At 32.0% G+C, this 19,518-nt stretch overlaps 2 protein-coding genes, 1 long non-coding RNA gene and 1 other non-coding gene across 16 annotated transcripts; 2 read left to right on the forward strand and 2 right to left on the reverse strand.

Moving 5' to 3' along the window:
* Nucleotides 1-2,520: 2,520 nt before the first annotated feature.
* Nucleotides 2,521-5,557, reverse strand: LOC146886538 (uncharacterized). Its single transcript, XR_014994894.1, has 2 exons — nt 5,461-5,557; nt 2,521-2,896 (listed from the first exon to the last, which is right to left on the reverse strand). It is a non-coding gene; the product is annotated as an uncharacterized LOC146886538 (long non-coding RNA).
* LOC114183093 (ankyrin repeat-containing protein At5g02620-like) lies at nt 3,627-5,475 on the forward strand. The gene is made up of 3 exons (XM_028069959.2): nt 3,627-3,963; nt 4,051-4,460; nt 4,546-5,475. Exons 1-3 carry the CDS (start codon nt 3,627-3,629, stop codon nt 5,437-5,439), a joined length of 1,641 nt encoding a protein of 546 aa, XP_027925760.1. The 3' UTR covers nt 5,440-5,475.
* An 802-nt stretch (nt 5,558-6,359) lies between the features above and the next one.
* On the reverse strand, nt 6,360-14,850 carry LOC114183091 (putative NOT transcription complex subunit VIP2). Of its 13 annotated transcripts, none has more exons than XM_028069955.2 (16): nt 14,663-14,850; nt 14,347-14,532; nt 13,855-13,993; nt 12,442-12,514; nt 12,147-12,328; nt 11,963-12,011; nt 11,636-11,848; nt 9,908-10,117; nt 9,726-9,827; nt 8,672-8,760; nt 8,377-8,556; nt 7,776-8,195; nt 7,639-7,691; nt 7,513-7,554; nt 7,052-7,196; nt 6,360-6,933 (listed from the first exon to the last, which is right to left on the reverse strand). In XM_028069955.2, exons 3-16 carry the CDS (start codon nt 13,870-13,872, stop codon nt 6,874-6,876), a joined length of 1,836 nt encoding a protein of 611 aa, XP_027925756.1. In that variant the 5' UTR covers nt 13,873-13,993; nt 14,347-14,532; nt 14,663-14,850; the 3' UTR covers nt 6,360-6,873. The 13 variants fall into 13 exon arrangements, 12 of the variants coding, with proteins under 12 accessions (XP_027925756.1, XP_027925755.1, XP_027925754.1 ...); XM_028069954.2 differs by having other exon boundaries at nt 8,377-8,553; nt 12,403-12,514; XM_028069953.2 differs by having other exon boundaries at nt 12,403-12,514.
* On the forward strand, nt 12,403-12,486 carry LOC114186377 (small nucleolar RNA snoR35). Its single transcript, XR_003605037.1, has one exon. It is a non-coding gene; the product is annotated as a small nucleolar RNA snoR35 (small nucleolar RNA).
* Nucleotides 14,851-19,518: the final 4,668 nt, after the last annotated feature.

The raw sequence follows: 19,518 nt of genomic DNA on the forward strand, positions 1-19,518 counted from the left end.
TTACTTACTAAAATAAATGTTTTTGTATAATTGAAGTGTTATTTAAGTTATAATATTTAGTTGCTTGATGATTCATAATTAATTTAGAGATGATTTAACTGTACTTTGTTAATTAAATTTGATGTATTAAGCGAACTTTTATGAAAATTGAGATAATATGATTATAATGTTGTGTAGGTAGATGATAATGTATCAATTTTCATGCCTATATTTCTTTATATATCAGTGAAGTGATCTCAGTCCTTGTTCAAACAATATAAAGATTGATATTTTCCTATTTTTATAATATCTTTTATTTGTTTAAATTAGTTCTTATATGCTTCCAAATGAGATATAATCATAATACCATATTGTATTTTATATCCTTAATGTTTTACTTCGTGAAAAATTGTTATCTCTGACACATGATACAAAATAAGAGTAAAGAGGTTAAATAAATTGCAAAATATTCAAGGTTAAAAATGTAACAAAGAAAATACTAATTATAGAATTGATTATATCACAATTTGAGGCAGTAACATTTGCAGAAGATATCTTATAAGAGCACTTGAGTTAAAATATGCTAATTGTGAGTCAATGTTTTTTAAGAAAGTTTTACTTTTATCAAATGTAAATGAAAACTTATATTTTTTTTATAAAACTCTTGCATTAAACAAAATATTGTAAGAAAACTTAAAAGTAATATATTAAAATAAAATCTTATAATATTACTTTGCATTTGTGTCAGTTAAGGAGAAAGTGGATGAGTTTTTGCATGAAATTGTTGTCAAATAAATTAATAATCATATTATTGAAAGAGCATCAAAGTCATGTGCCCCTGCGTCCAACTTCATATTTCGGTTTTTCTTTTTGGTGTTCAGATCTCTCTATTCATATAAAATATAAAACATAAATTCATTTAATTTTTAAAATTATCGTTTATTGCATAAACGAGTTATATTTCTTTTGAAATTGTCATTTCATGTTTTTTAATCAATTTTTACTTTTATCGGTATCATTTTTAAAACATGACATTTATAGTCTTATTCATGAGACATCATTTCAAAATAATCAAATAAGTAGTTAGAGATATCAATTTTGTTAACAATTTGTACTATGTTCACAAAATTATTGAGATCCAATTGTCTTTATATATATATTTTGATTTAACTAAGGTCCATTTAAAAGTATTTTTGCACATGAATTTGCAAATACATATTAGGTTATTTGCTCTTTAAGCAATAACAAAAACAACCTGTTTCTGTCCAATTTTGTCCAAAACATGATTTGGTTGTTGGTTACCCATATGAAGAATATGACAAAAACATAAAAAGACAGAAAAAAAGGAACAAATTCTCAATGCTAACAAAATATGTTTTGAATGCTTAACCCACACAGAAACTTCTTCATCACAAAAGTTTTAAAAAACATTCTCCATATTAGTAAAAAGTAAAAAATAAAACAATGAAAAAAAGAAAAAGAAAGAATCAATGGTTAAAGCAAAACTAATGAAATAACTTGCACCTTAAGATAACAAACCACACAAGATACTAATTAACAATAAAAATAATTATGAAGAATTCACATATGAAGTTAAAAACTTTATATCTTTTGAGCAAACGAAGACTAGCAATATATAATAAAAAATATTAAACTTATTATTTTAAAATATTTAGTTCAAAATAACATTATATTCTTTGTATATAAATTCCTTCATCACCAATCTAATGATTATTAGATTCACGTTTTTCGCCTTTATCAATATGTTTATTTTGAAGAATTTAACAAAATATTTGCTAGTGGATCTACCCAAACATTAATCTTCAAAATATTTTCATAGTTACAACTATATAAAAGACATTAAATTGTGAATATTTTAGAAGAAATAACTCAGAATGGCAAACATTATATTATTTTATTATATAACTCATAATATGTACACTTTTACATATAATGTTTATCATTTTCTTTCTTCTATTTACTTTATATCACTTATTATACTTAGACCATTTTTTAATCCTTTTCTCTTTATTTTCTTTCAATTACTAACTATTGAATACAAATTTTTATAAAAGCCAATTTTTTATACGACTTCCATTGTTATTATATAAGTTTTGGTGTGTATACACACACAAAAGCATAGTTTTAGTGGTTGCATGTCCAAATCTCAATGAGATAATTTTTCTCTCTTCTAAACTTTTGCTATATATATATATATATATATATATATATATATATATATATATATATATATATATATATATATATATATATATATATATATATATTATATAGAATGAAAAAGTCGTATATATTTCTGATTTATACAGAATGAAAAAGAGTAAAGATATAAATAAGAAAGTCGTATATACTAAAAAAATCAGAAAATCAGTTGTTGACCCAAGAAAAAGTAAAAATAATTGGACCTAGTGTGTAGGATCGTATGAAACTAATTATATATACACAAGTTTTTTTATTAGAAAAATAATTAAAATTATTTTTTTATAGGTTAAAAAATGAAGTTAATTTGTGTTAGTTAAATTATATAAAATTTTGTTTTCAATTTATGTATAAATTAACTTTGATGTAGGAAATTATTTATTTCATTTTATGTAATATATATTTTTTAAAAGTAGTTGTGAACAACTGATCCAAACATAATCCATATGTTGTTGGGTGGCGCCACCAAAAATCCAATTGCGCGAGATTCTGTTATTTCCGTTTCTCTCTTCACCGGTGACTTCTTCAGGTTTAGCCTCTCTCTCTCTCTCCCTTATGAACCTTTCATGCGTAGGGCTATATTTGATCATCTATTCAGTTTCTGGAGGAATTTCATCATCACAACCATTGCAAAAGTTGCTCCATTAAGGGTGAGCTTGGTGCGTGTATTAGAATGCCATAAAACTGTTGTTTACACCTGCATTTCATCTTTCATTTCTTAATCATGCTATCGCACTGCTTCTAATGTCTGTCTCTTTCCAAAATATTTATTAACTTTCTCATATAACTTGGTATTATTATTATTAATATATGTGCATAAATCATATCCTGAATTATTGTTCCTTATAGGGTGTGCTTCCAAGCTCATACCTTTCCCAAAGCTTCCCTCAAATTTCACATTTCCATGGCTTTCGCGATGAGGGTCGTGCTTCTTCCTTCAACCCCAGGTAAATTTCATTTTCAACATTTTCTTCTTCTATTTCCGTTCACATAAATGATGATTTAATGAACACTTCAACCAAACAATAATTGCTTCTTTTTCTCCTTTTTTGTGTTTTTCTCTTTTTTTTCAAATCCTGGGGTGTGGGGTTGCTTTGCTTCTTTAGAATCTCTTTCTTTAAACACAATGATAATGCTGTGGGAAAACACACCTAGGTACATTGTTTTTAACCCTTTTTTTTTTTGGTGAACAGACACAGGAAGAACGGAAATATCTAACTTTTTTGGAAGGTAGAAGAGATAAGAAAGTAATAAAAAATATATATATTTCACAATGATTGGATTATCCTCCCCGTTGAGTTGCGGTGGAATGAAAGACGTAAACTTTGATCTGGGAATTTGGAGGAACGATGGAAAGAAGGTTTTGTTGACATACTAATAATTAGCATCAAAAGAGTAGAATTCAATTGGTAGGTGAAGAAGCCAATATGGAAACACCAGAGGTGAAGACAATAAACACCTATAAGAAAAAAATGGCAAAACAATTAACAGGAAAAAGGGACGATACACCTTTGCATTCTGCAGCAAGATCAGGGAATTTGGCTGTGCTGAAGGATATCATTTGCGGAACCAATGAGCTTGAACTGCATGAATTATTGGGCAAGCAGAATCAAGATGGAGAAACGCCCCTTTATATTGCTGCCGAATATGGTTACACCGATTTAGTTAGGGAGATCATTCAGTATTATGATCTTGCCGATGCTGGAATTAAAGCTAGAAATGGTTTTGATGCATTGCACATTGCTGCCAAACAAGGGGATTTAGGTAATGTGGTTGGTTAGGTTTTATTTTATACCAATATCTGCTTGTTTGATTTAGGAAGAAACCTGAGTTCTCTGTGCTTTGTTGTAGATGTAATGAGGGTTCTGATGGAAAGTCATCCTGAGTTGTCAATGACTGTGGATCTATCCAACACCACAGCTTTGCACACAGCTGCAATACAAGGGCACACTGAGATAGTGAAGTTTTTGTTGGAAGCAGGAAGTAGTCTTGCAACCATTGCTAGAAGTAATGGGAAAACAGCTCTGCATTCTGCTGCAAGAAATGGACATGTGGCTGTTGTGAAAGCACTTCTCGAGAAAGAGCCTTCGGTTGCCACGAGAACCGATAAGAAGGGCCAAACAGCACTTCACATGGCAGTGAAGGGGCAGAAGCTTGGGGTGGTGGAGGAGTTGATAAAAGCAGACCCTTCATCGATGAACATGGTTGACAGTAAGGGAAACACAGCATTGCATATAGCAACCAGGAAGGGCAGGAGTAAGGTAAAAACTTGCCATGTGGCAACCACTAAAATTTTCTATAAGCTTCATGTATGTGTAATGTTGTGATGAGAAGTTGTTTGTGCAGATTGTGAAGTTGCTTTTAGAACAGAAGGAAACGATAACAAGTGCAGTGAATAGGTCTGGGGAAACAGCAATAGACACTGCTGAGAAAACCGGGAACGACGATGTGAGAGCCATTCTTCTTGAACATGGTGTTCAGAGTGCGAGAGCCATAAAGCCCTCTCAGGGTGCAACGGCGACTACGGCCCGTGAGTTGAAACAGACGGTGAGTGACATAAAGCATGAGGTCCACCACCAGTTGGAACACACACGCCAAACCAGAAAACGCGTTCAGGGCATAGCCAAACGTATCAACAAAATGCATGCAGAAGGACTGAACAATGCGATAAACTCCACAACCGTGGTGGCAGTCCTAATTGCCACTGTGGCCTTTGCGGCTATTTTCACAGTCCCTGGGCAATTCGTTGATGACCCACATGACATTCCTCCAGGGATGTCCCTGGGTGAGGCAAACATAGCTCCGGAACTCCCTTTCATCATTTTCTTTGTGTTTGATTCCGTTGCACTGTTTATCTCTTTGGCGGTGGTGGTGGTGCAAACCTCGGTTGTGGTTATAGAAAGCAAAGCAAAGAAGCAGATGATGGCAGTGATAAACAAGCTGATGTGGCTGGCTTGTGTTCTGATTTCGGTGGCGTTCTTGGCGCTGTCGTTTGTAGTGGTGGGGAAGGAGGAGAAGTGGCTGGCCATAGGAGTGTCCATTATTGGAACAACCATAATGGCTACGACCTTGGGGACTATGTGTTACTGGGTCGTTAGGCATCGCATTGAGGCCTCAAATTTGAGGAGCATTCGAAAATCTTCGTTGCACAGCAGGTCTAATAAGTCTATTTCAGTGTCGGCGTTTTCAGATTCTGAGCTATTAAACAGTGAGTATTATAAGAAAATGTATGCGATTTAGATTTAGATAGAACCAACTTACTTGGTCTGTTCCCTATCCACTTGCTTTCTTTCGCTTTCCAATTTAAAAGCACCGCCCAAAATGGAACTATATCCAGCTAAAGTGGAACTTCCAAATCTGTGTATGAACAATAACAAATGGCTAATGTTAATAACGTACTAAATAAATCATAGTAGTAAACAGTCTCCTCGCAAAAAACAATGAAAATGGCAAGTGAATCTGACTATCGAAACAAAGCATATATACATCCAATTCCGACGTTTTTGTCTCTGAAATGGAGCATTTTTACAGTTAAAGCAATCACCGAGTTAGATACAGACTTGGAGTGGCCTAACAGAAATAAACCAAAAGAAACTGTATTCTTTTAGTTTTGATCGGGCTTTTCATATATATATATTGCTAGTGTCACATTTTCTTCAATGAAATTAATTATGTTTAGGATAGGTTAAAAAGCATGTTTCTAACGAATTCAAAATTACTTTAAGTCAAAATCACTTCCATTATCCCCTCGCTTACTTGTCACAAAATTCAACTGGCACAGTATATTTGGGAGCAAAAATTTCAAATAGAAAGAAAATGAATAGGTCAAGTTTTCATTTCTAATAAATATTTTCCAATCCGGTAAAATTAAAAAAATGACAGATTAACATCTGGTGTCAATTCTTATGTTATAACCTAAGTTTAATTCAATACATGGCAATTTTATGCATGATGCTCTGTTGAAACGTATGCCTGCGCAACAATGAATTTATCATCTTTAGTGGAAGAAAGCGCACATTAGAAGGGTTATTTGTTGAGTGTTTAGCTTTTTTCTTTTTACTATTATTTGGTCTCTTGATGCTAGTAAAACTCTTAATAAATTCTTTCCCAAGCACTACTATTGACAAATATGCTAGAAATTAAAAAAGCACGACACACACTTCTACAAAGTGAAACCTGTATTACTTCATAAGATTCAATATAATTCAACAAGACTGCATACTATTTGAAAGAGTCAGATTATATTCCCAGTGTTTCTCTTAAAGTGAATAGTTCACCTTATAATGAAAGGTAAAGCGTATTAATCATAAATAGGGAGGATAAATTTTAACAAAACTAATGCTTTTTACTTATCTTTAAAAATAACTCCCCTTCAAGAGTTGAATTTTCATGAATGCTGTAAAGAACTAATAACACCGCATCCAATCTATCTGGGGTGTATTTCTCTGTGCATTGGGTCATCCATATCTGCTACTTTCAGACAGCCAGGTTATCCTAAACGCGGATCACATCTCTAATGGCTGAGGGAAAAAAAGGATAACATCTCTCAGTGCATCAAGATTGAAGAGAATGTAAGATCAACGCGGATCACTACTAATGATGAGAAATGACTTGCGTCCTACAAACTAAATCCACCAGTAAAAACTTTACATTTAAGGTTTTCTTTGTTCCCCCTTAACGTTGAGGTAAAGACGGTCTCTTTTCCACCAATTCATAATGAAGAACAAAATTATCCTGCAAGAAGGCAGTCCATTAGAGGTCTAACGAGGAAAAATTATACTGGAAAAAAAAATTATATACAACTTTAGGCATGCCGTATCCACTCATGCAGTATACAAGTACAAAAACAAACCTTCCGGACTGTCTCAAAGGTATTTGGATCAAAACAATGGTAAGATCCTCTCTCGTATGTATTTGTTTTGACAAGCGGCTCCATGTTGGCAACTCTTATAAACCAAAAACGGTGTTCTTTATGATAAAACCAACCTCGTTTGTAACTGCAAGCAACAACCCTGCCTCGTTAACAATTATTGCTCCGATAAAACGAAACACACAAAAACAATCCGAATACTCCAGACAAAATAAAATAAGTCGAATCCCAGATTAATCACATCGAACAATGAGTAGTAGTTTCCAAAGAGTCGTCAAAGCGGTATAACTTTAAAAACCGCACATACAGTTTAATATTGCCAAATTGAAAATGTTGTTGCCAAGAAACACGTGAATGTAATAATCCTAAAGTAATCCAGAACTAAGACTAAATCGTCCAAAAACAACACCAAACAAAAAGGGTACAAGGGCGTGAATGCATACAGTTCATTTGCTGCATATAGTTGTGCTTCATCTTTGGGCATGCTGCAATAAAAGAACAATTTTCCCTGATTATAATATCAAGCGAGTCAAATGTGAATGCAAACAAGATCAGATTTCAAAAAGCACCTGTAAAATATGTAAAACAATGTTTCCACCGAAAACTTCAAAAAATAACCTTGCTGCATAACACAAAAAACTCGGCCTCAATAAAACACAAAACGCTAAGGGCAATGAAATTATAAAGCACAAGAAAGAACATTCACATGTAGGGCAGGCGGCTGTTTAGCATAATAACATTGTAGCACACTGAACTCTGGATCACCCTTGGCCGGTTCATCAGACCATGGTGATCGAAAAGTCTTGTAAAGATTTTCTGATGAATTCAAATTCAGCCCAAGCGTTGTGAGATCAATCCCATGAGCAAGATATTTCAGGTCAGGATCACTTATATGGACTACACTGAACAAGCCAAGTGCACCAAATGGATCTTGACTAGATTGCGCACTTTGCATGGACTTCATGCCCTGATCCCTAAAAGACTGGTTTGCAGCTGACATTTGCTGAAGGCGGAATTGCGACTGGTTCTGCTGCTGTTGATACTGCTGAATAAGCTGGTCATATGAACCCATACCCGTATTTGGAGAATTTAAAGGCCTTAGTCCAATGCCAGGAGGTCCACTGGTCTAAACCAAAAACCATAAGTCATAAGAATGTCAGGAACTTGCTTTGGTGGAGATACTGAATTTCAGTTCAAATGGGCACTTACACTCATTTCAGTGTTTCAGTGCATATTAATAATTAAAAGACTCAACGCATTGCCACACAAAGCACGCGCTCATTTTTATAAGTAGAAAATTAACTGACCTGGGAATGATAAGTTGAGTGTGAAGATGGAAACATATCTGTTCCATGCAAATGGAGAAGGTCTTGATTGTTTACAGATGAAAAGGAGACACCATTACTACTGACTGAAGGGGTATGCTGCTGTGTACGATGTGATGGATATGATCCCCCCAAACTGAAACCAGAAGATCGCCCCATCTGCTGCAGATTAAAGGCAATTAAGACTGAGAAAGGATTTTTGATCCATTAATATTTGTATAAATACACGGAAATGTATAAGGAGACGATAACTCCATTATTGCAACATAAAACTCACAGAGAAATGCTGAGATTGCATCATTGACACGGCGTTATCATGAAGTTGTTCTTTCTGGTACATATCCATTGCAAAATCTGCATTACCACCTGTGTGCAGATGCCATGGTAAAAAAAAATGATGAAGCCAACTGAATCAATTACAGTTCTCAGTTCCATAAACAAAGTTGGCCAAAAATAATTAGAATATGACATCACACACAGAACAAAATAAGACGTGATTCCCAACAAGCCATCAAAGATTCACAAGTGCAAACTTAAAGATATCATTAGAATGTCATCACATACAAACAACTACCATTAAAGCATCCTCACTAAATGTATGACTGGTCACACATATACCAAATACAAAGAAAAGAGCCCTTACTCCTATAAAAATCACTCAGAAAAACATGACAACAAAACATGGATGCAGAATGCACAATGATAAGAACCTCAAGCAAAACCCTAACGATGATACACATAAAAAGAAAATGTACATGCAAACATCCAGAAGCACTTCCACAAGAAGCAGCATAAATTTCATTATACATGGAATCACAATTCATCTACCCATACTCTGATAATAAATTTGGACTCTAAGGAGCCGAGAAAAAGATGGGTAGAAGAAATGAGAATGTTAAAAATGGATATGAGGTCATACAACAAAGACAGGAAACAAAATGACAGTACAAATAATATTATGACATCAATTGAGGGAAAAAGATGGCCGAAAATTGGTACAAGATGTTTGGACAGGTTAAAAAAGGTCACTGAAAGCACCAATAGGTAATTTACATTGCGTGGTTTTTAGTCATATGAAGAAGGGAAACAGACATAAACGGACATTAGAAGAATTTGTTAAGATAGATCTGATGGTGAATAATATCTCTGAAGATTTGATCTTTAATCAAGATAGATGGCATTGTGTGATTCATAGAGCCAACTTCACCAAGTGAAACAAGGCTTTCGTTCTTGTAATCTCCAAAACAAGAAAATAATATGATTAAGCTGGCCAAATTTCCAACTGAATGCATAAGCTAACACATATTAACCAAACAATGTACATACAACACCTTTGAATCCTGGTAAAGCTGGGAAGTCTTCCTTTTGAATACTAAACTCTTGGTTTTGTTGGACAATGGGACTAACTCCAATACCCTGTTTTCGTAAAGAACCTGAAATTTATAGTTTACATTATTCTTTTTTTGTGGAAGGTGAATAGTGTATCAAGCAAAACAACATTTCCTTCACACACCCAACTGTCCTTGAGGACCACCAGCAGAACTAGGATGAGTGCTCAGTTGAGGGAAGTCATTGATATCAAAAGGTGAACTGTCACCGGAATTCACATCATTCAGCATCCCCATAGAGTTCAAGTTATTTACTGTTTGAACATGACTTTGAGAAAGTGGACCTCCAGCACTAGGATAGGAATTTCCTAGCATTGAAATTACCTGTGGAGATCCTGAATCAAAAAGTGGTTGTCACCACAAAGTAGCACATTTAATCTACATCAAATAAACTCAATATTGAAGGGATTTAAAAACCTAATGTTCATCAAACAAATAAACGATTAAATCCAACAATTTATATAATTCTAAAAATAAACAGTACTTTAAAGACAGACCAGTAAAATTTGGCAGAACAAAGGTTATAGTACTGTGACATAAAAGAGACAACAAATTCAAAATAAGTAGAGCAGTAGAGAAGCAACCTATGAAGCACGGACCACTACACAAACACCAGACACAACGACAGTCAAACATAACAACCATTATGAAATGAAGCATGAGTAACATAACAGGAAAAAAGAAAAACTAAATTGATAATATCCACCTTTCTAATTATATCAGTCGGTACTAGAACTTTATCACTTCACAAAAACCCCGAAATAAGAATGAGGTTATCTATTAATTCTAAGTTATTCTACAATAACAAGACTCACAAAATGTGAGAGGTATTATTGTTTAATATTTTATATTATTTTGAGTTGACTTCTGTAGGTCAAAAGTATAATTTTATAATAATATTAGTGTGGGACAACTCATATTAACGTGTCAACTCAAGTGTCGTAATTGTATCAAGAGGTAGGCTTACGTGTGTCCAAACAGACAAGATAATTGTTTCATTCAATGGGAGTAACTGATACACATCTCAGACAAAAGGTCGAAGAGGTCTCAGAAACGTGTGCTTCCTATGATAAGGAATGGTGTCTTCCACAAAGCATCACAATGACACCAGCCATGTGCTGAATATAGATGATAATAAGGGATACTACTACACTTGCCCTGATTTATACTCTTTATTTCTAATGAAATTATGGGTGCCTTTGTTTATTGGACTCCTTGCTTTTGTAATGTCCACCACAGCACCCACCATCAAAGAGATCACATCAAGGCAGTTTTGGAACCAAACTCTGTGTACCAATGGCAACACTGTAGTTCACTTTTCAAAGTATTGGAAGAAATAAAAAATTAACAATTATTATAAAGGGAGGAAAAATGTATTTAAATACAAAAAATCTGCATTTCATTGTTCCCCGTGAATAAAACTGGAGGGTTGGATAGATACTATTCTCTAATCCTTATTACAAGTCATATATAAAGAAAATAATTTAAGAAAAAAAAATGTCAAGTGGTCACAGCTGAAGAAACATTATGTTGACCAATGAATGTCACAAATAACTAATTTCAAGGTGCTCAAACAACTTGTCATCCGATTCTATAAAGTAGATACAAAGAAAATTGTGTTCATGATAATCAAATTAGTATACGAAAATTTCATCCTTATAGCTAATAAATTTTGCTGTATATAAAGTAATTATATAGCTAAGAAATAATTATATACAACAAAGGCTGCATTGCTCTAATATCAAAATTCTAACCCTTTTGAAGAAAATCTCAACTAAAAACATTCAGGCATTTCTTAGGAAAAAAGATTAACACACCAATTCAATGCTGCTCTTGCGACTACCAAAACATACCTTGTGGAAGAACACCACTTATCAATCGATTCTGTCCTTGTACACCTAAACCACCAGATCCAGCATTTCCACCTAAATTTATCCGAGAAGCGAGGCCAGGAACAGACAATCCTCCAGAGCTTATCCTCCCAATGTTCCCCGCACCAACCATGTTTCCCATCGAACTAGTGATTCGAGGACCTGCATTTCCCAAAATTGGGGATACTCCCAATCCTGGAACAGCATTTCGGTTACCAATTGCAGCAGAAGTTGGAAGAATCCCAGGAATAGGACCAGCAACTCCATTTGTGCTACTATTAAATCCAGGATTTCCTATAACACTTATACCTCCTCTACTGTTGACTCCTGAATGTCCATGGGAGCTTCCATGAGATAGCTGCAAATAAAATGCATAGACAAATGAAAACATTCATGTTATACACCAGCAGAAAATAAATGACAGACACGAGAAGTAAATCGGCTCAGAACTTCAGGTACTACTCTAAAGATGTTCAAACAGAAATGCGTTCACCTGTGACAGAGCAACGGGTAGATTATTTGATGCAAATCTTCCACTTGAAAGGCTTGCTGAAGGTTGTTGAACTCCTCCCCCAGTTGGAACACTATTTAACGTTGAGTTTCTTGATGTAAGTGAACTGGGTATATTGGGTACATTATAGCTCCCATGAATGTTGTGCAATCCCTGAATAGAACCTGCAGCAAGAACCTGACAATTATATAACTAAAGGAGAGGAGAAAAAGGATTGAATCTAGCAAAATTTTCCCACCAGAGTGATGAAAAACTGGGGAGGCTACACCAGACTGACCAGAAAATGACGTAGCAAAGGAACGCCCAGCAGCACCTTCTGGAAGATTTGAAGCAGACCCGTTCAGAGAAGACTGCAAACAAAACTCTGTTAAAATTTAGACAGATCCGTTCCAGAAATGGGAAACAATTTCTTACACAAAAAAATAATAACAATAATAGTATGAGAACTTACAAAAAGTTTTGCTCATTCAAAGTGTGTTCAACATGCATCAGGCATGAAACATTGAACAAGAGAGAAATTTTACTTTTTAATAGATTTTCACAACAGTCAACTATATGCTAATCATACATAAAGTGTCAATTGCCAGTAAATTGCACACACAAAAATGGTTAGCACTCATTATAAAAAGGACAATTATGAAGATAATGAGTCCGAGGTTATCAATGGCGGATAACAGATTATACAGAAGGCCAAAATTCCAACATATAAAAAAACCATTGTGGCCTATAACACCATCATAGTTGGCCTCCCTTCACAAGTTGCCTAAGACAGAGGTGTTGAAAAATGTCAGGATATAATGAGTCTAAGTAGGTGCCAACATATTAAAGGTTAAGTTTAAGGCAATATAAAGTTCTGAGTTTTCCCTATGCCTGATGCTCTACCACAGAAATCAGAAACATATTTAAATAGCTTTTAGTCCTGTTATTTAGGTCTTTTACGTCTTAAAAAATTACCTGTGGTCCGCGCAAAAAGAATTTGTTCATGTAGATCCCTGACCTTGTGAATGTTTGTTTAATTTTACTGATGACCAATGGTTATCAATTCAAATCTAGAAGGCAACTTACCATGTCCCAAGAAGCCTTCTGGCATTGGATATCTTAATTTGAATTTTTTATTTTATTAGGATTTATGAAGAATTTCCAATCTTTAGTTACAAATATTTTTGCATTCCTTCATATTTGATATTTCCTCTTCATCTCTAGCTACCGTGATCTCCAACCTAGTCCCTCATGCTGCGAATTGAATATCTTGAGCACGATGAGAAGTCACCCAAGGGTGGGTGTCAATAAGTCTAAAAAACTCGTCCATCTTAAAAAGTGAAATTAAACCTAACTCAACATACAAAACTAGATATTTAAGTCTATAGTTTGACTATATGTGAGATTTTTAGCAATCAAAAATGTTTGAAAACCATTCTATTATACATAGAATTGTGAAGCACAACAACCAAAGATAAAGGATCAGAAATGACAAGGAGATTAATAAAAATATGCAAGTCAGAACTTCAAAAGTTGATGTGAAAAAAATCATAACGGCCCATCATATAAGCCATGTATCCAATAGAGATGAATAAAGATTTTCAATTATAATAACTTGACAATCTATGACAATGCAAACACTGAGTAAAGAATAAAGAATAAGATAGACTATCGAACATGGTCTCTTGCTTTGGAGGACGTGAGTAATTACATTAAGTAAGCTCGACATTGCATGGATTTCAGAACGTCAAGCCAAAAGGCATCACTGTGCTGAAAAACACCCGTCCCTTTTTTATTCAGCAACAGATGTGTGAACAATATAAAGTTCCTCTCCTAAACCAATGAACAACCTGGGCAGAAAAAAAATGCGAATAAAACAACATCAGATGCGATATGATTCCGTTGAAAGGACGTATCCAACTATATAACAAAGTAAGCACAACAGCTCACACACAGTGAATTCCATTGTCACATTAATCCTCAACCCTTAGATTATCATACATAAACATATGCTTATCCCCTTTCTGCAGTCTAAGGATATGCAGACTCTAGAAGCCAAACATTAAACCAACCTGAAAACGTCGAATATATAGCACAGACAACAAAACTGAAAAGAAGAAAACGTAGCTTAAACAGGTTACGCACAAATGACGAACGACATCACGATAAATTAAGAGCGATTGAATACAGCGTTAATTGATACCAAATTCAACAATTCAACAGAATTTCGTGCACTGCTCCCTGGTAATCAACCACAAATTAAACCATTTCCACATAAATTGATCGAGCGTCGAATTTCACAGTCCCCATTCCGTTCAGAATTTGAAGTGAAAATAATAAACCACACTTAAAAAGTGCGGAACCACGGAATCAAGTGCCTCCGAGAAACCTAACAAGATTAATCAGTGATGAGGACGTTAAGCAGTGACGGCAAAGGAGGATAGTAATGAAGGAAACTATGAAGTGGATCGAAGTTTGGAATCAAGAAGCGCGAAGAGAATAAAAGGAGGAGAAAGTACCTGAAGAACAAAGATGAGCGATAAGGTTGTGAGTCAGGGAGCGAGTTTGGGTGCCCTAATCGGAACAATAAGAAGCGATGCAGAGAGAGAGAGAGAGAGAGTTGCAAGTAGAATACAAAAGCTTCCCTCTAATCTAACTAGTTGTTGGCTTGGGTTGGGTTGAGAGACGATAAAGCGTAATAGAGTATCGAGAATAGTTTCACTATCTTACTCTTCTCAACGGAACAAATTATGTATGTATACATTAAAAAACATACATCAAATTGCAAATTTGTTAATTTTTAAATATTTGTATTGAAAGTTATAATTTGATTAATTTTTACAGCAACAAATTAATAGTAATTAATAATGTATTGAAATTAGATTGTTTTATAAGCATATTTGGTTTATTTATACAAGTATATTATACCTATACTAGACTCGATATCTCGTTTTTCATTAAAAAAAAAAACCATTATATCATTTTTGTATGCGAAGTTATACGTCTTTCTAAATAAGTTTAAATATGTTTTTTTTCTTAATTTTAAGTGAAATTTGAAATTAATTCCTCTTTGAAATTTTAGATCAATTTAGTCTTTCATATTTTAAAATATATGGATTTAGTTCTTTTAACTAAATTTTATTAGGTTTATTTGACGTTTTTAAACGTAATTGATAATAATATTTGACTTAACATTAAAGTGAAAATGTATCAAACAGTATAAATAATTCAAATACAATCCTGAAATGCGTTCGAAATGTTAAATAAATTTCGATAATAGTATTTAACTTAACATTAAAGCGAAAATGTGTGAAATAGTAAAAACAACTCAAATACAGTCATAAATGCGTTTGAAACATTAAATAAATTTAACAAAATTTGATTAAAAAGACTAAACCTACATGTTTCTAAGGATGCAAAACTAAATTAGTTCAAAATTTTGAAACAAAACTAATTCCAAATTTAATTGAAAGTTAAAGGACAAAAACATATTTCACTCTTCTTATTAAAATAATTATTTATGAAAACAATTCATGATATTTTATTCAACTTTTTTACTAATATAAATATACATCATGGGTGCTTTGCTTGTTTAAACATGTACTTGGAAAATTTATATTTCTAAGAAAAATAATGTTAGATGTAAAATGTAATATTCTAGTTTAAGATTTTTTGAAAAGGTTAAAAGTTACCTTATGATAAAGTGTATTTATTTATTTAATTTAATTATTGAATTATTCTTAAATATTATTTTTAAAATTGAGAACTCATATGTGGCGGGCCTAACAACAACGATATCCGATTCCCTGTTTTGGTCCTCCTTGCATGGTTCTTTAGGTGAAGCATAACTTTACAAAAACTATTGAAAACGGAATAGAATATTTTTTGCTTTAAATAAATAAATAAATAATGATACGTAATGAAAATATAATTGAGTGTTGTTTTTTTAAAAAGAAATATTATATATAGTTAAAACTTTGTATGCAAACTTTTAAATTGTAAGTTTTTCCTTTCCCTCCCTTCTTCATGTTGGACTTCAGGCACAGCACATTACACACAGAGCTGCCAAAAATACAATGATTTACGAATATTTATGTAGGATAAGTTTTTAGAATTATCTTATTTTTATTATAACTTATAACACTCTTATTAAGTATATATACTAGAATAGATGAAAGCATATAATGATGCATTGATAAAATAACTGGTCGTCACAGAAAAAAAAAATGAAAACTAAACAGATGAAATATTCAAATTTTATAAAGAAAAAAATTAGAATAAAATAAAATAAGAAAAAAAAGCTGTTAAAAAGTTTAATTTCTTACTTCATCACAAACTCTTTTTTTCTTCCTCTATTTTTGTCCTCTAATTTCACCATCACATAAGCGTTTTACGGAACAAAATAATTTCGTTGTGTGTGTCACCTTTATTCCCAGATACTGGAAAGACTATTTTAAGTAATTTATTTGTTTAATGCTTTCAAATCTGTTACGATAATTTTTTAAACCAACACGTATTCATCTAATTATTTTAGTTAATAAATAATAAATAATTTAAATGAGAACAAATAACTAGTACTAAGATAAATTGTATATCTAATATTCTTTTTCTATAAGGATATTTTATGTAATAAACACGAATATGAAATAATTTAAAATTTATTATTTAAATATAGACTTAAATACATTTTTCGTCCTCATTTTCGTAATGTTTGTTGCCGATGGTCCTCATTTTTACCAAATGTTTAAAATGATCCTCATTCTCGTAGTGTTTGTTGTGGATGGTCCTCATTTCTACCAAATGTTTAAAATAGTCATCATTTTTGCAATTCGTGTTTAATTTAATCATTTTCTATGACGCCGTTTAAATCAGTAACGGAACACTGTACACATGATACTATTTGTATTATATTGTATTGGGGTATATTACGTGTACTATACAGGTGTAGTCCAATCTTCTTTTTTTACTTCTGGTTGTCATCGTTGGAGGCAACAATATTGTAGCAATTCGTGCAATGTAATACAAACAGTGACACATGTACAGTGCTCTGTTACTGATTTAAACGACATTACAGAAAATGACTAAATTAAACACGATAAAAATATTTGATAAAAATGAGAATCATCCACAACAAACACTACGAAAATGAGGACCATAAAGGTATTTAAGCCTTAAATATAAGTGTACACTTAATTTTAATTCATTTAATGATGTGGTGTATAAGTTTATACGAGGGGTGAGATGAGTAAAAAATAAGGTGGACTGAGTTATGGGTTCGGTGGACCAAAACATAACACAGAAAATCCAAGTACATGTTCAGGAAGGTGTGTGCTCTTAGTATTTGAAGAGAAATATATTTTTATGAATTAAATATATTTTTTTCCTAAACTTTCAATAAATTTGGAATTAGTCTGTTTTAAAATTTTGGATTAATTTAGTGCTTCATTTTTTAATCTTTCAAAATACGTGAATTTAGTCATTTTAATATAATTTTATTAAGTTTATTTGACATTTCAAACGAGTTTCATATTAGTATTTGACTTAACATTAAAGTAAAAATGTGTCAAACAGTATAAACAACTCAAATACAATTCTAAAATGCATACGAAACATCAAATAAACAAAACAAAATTTGATTAAAATGACTAAATTCACGTATTTCGAAAAAATGAAGAACTAAATTGGTTTAAAGTTTTAAAATAGACTAATTTCAAAATTCACTAAAAGTTAAGGAAAAAAAACCTATTTAACCCTATTTTTATACAATTTGAAAACATACTGTTATGAGTACTTTGCTTACTAAAAAAGTTCATTTTTATATTTATAAAGTAAGAAAATGATCAAAAAATAAAATAGTAAAAATTTGTTGGATTTCAAAACATATTATATGTATTTAAAAGCTACAAACAAAAAATCTTCCCTTCTTACCATAAAAAAAAAAAAAAAAACTGTGTTTTTATTATTCATCCTTTACCTTCAAGGAAACTATGTTTGAACCTATAATTTAGCTTCTATGTGACTAATTGATTTTATTCAGGGTTAAAATTTCTATAATTCAATTTAAGACTTGGTACATCAATTAAACGCAAAAATTCTAAAACTCAAGGTCAAATTATCAAATTTATATATCCTAATTCAAATTATTATATTTTGTTTGTACACTTCAATTAAAAATACGTTTTTTTCGCACCAAACCATTCCATCAAGGCTCAACAATTGAAGTCACAAAAGAAAAAAAAAACATTACACTTTAAGTCATTTGAAAAAAAAAATTACATTTAAAATCGTCAAAATTCTAAAACTAAAACCTTTACCAAAACTCAACTTAAACTATTAATGAAATTTCATAGTATATCTAATCCTATGAATAAAGCAAACAATCATCTAGACCATTGCATTTCAAATATAGAACAAAACTAGTTTATGTTATCTTGTGTATCTTTGTACTTTAGGGTATTTAAACATTCTAGAAGGAATGAAGAAAAAAAACATTAAAATGAAATCTCTTTTCACTTTAAAAGTTATAACATATTCCGCAACTAACCCACACATTTATGTAACTCTTACTAAAAAAAGAATTTAGGAGAAAAATATTATTACAAAAGAAAAACTTAATATGATTATTCTCGAATTTTTTAAGCGGCAATTTCTTGAAAAAAAAAATGAAAAAAAAAAAGTTTCAAGATTACCCGAAAAGGAAAATTTGAAGAAGGAGATAAAAAGTTATTTAAATTTTTGTTTATATTGCACTCATCCCAATCCACATTTTGACTCTATTTTTAAGTCCAACACTCACAAGCCTAAACTATTTTATTTGCTACAATTATCATTTAGATAATATTGTCATCTATCTACTTAAACACACAAAAAAATATCATTATTTAAATACGAAATTATATAATTTCAAAGCTATACATTTAAGGATTATATATATTGTTGGTCCTAAATTTTTAGTGAATTTTGAAATTAGTCATTATTCGAAACTTTATACCAATTTAGTCTTTCATTTCTAAAAATGCGTATTTCTTATCAAGTTTTGTTAAGTTTATTTGATATTTTAAACGTATTTTATGATAATATTTAAGCTAACATTGAAGCGAAAATGTGTCAAACGGTGTAAATAATTTAAATACTATCATGAGATGTGTTTGAAACATTAGATAAACTTAACAAATTTTGGTTTAAATGACTAAATTCACGCACTTTTAAATATGAATGACCGAATTTGTCAAAAATTTGGAAGAAAAACTAATTTTAAATTTAAGTGAAACTTGGAGAATAAAAAACATATTTAACCCTACATTTAATTATCACACATTATTTAAGACACTTGTGTTGAAACACCCAAAGAAATAAGTAGTTACACCTACCGTGA

This window comes from Vigna unguiculata, chromosome 5 (genome assembly GCF_037176805.1).
Source record: "Vigna unguiculata cultivar grain cowpea cultivar isolate G323 ecotype 2 chromosome 5, ASM3717680v1, whole genome shotgun sequence".
Lineage (NCBI taxonomy): Eukaryota > Viridiplantae > Streptophyta > Magnoliopsida > Fabales > Fabaceae > Vigna > Vigna unguiculata.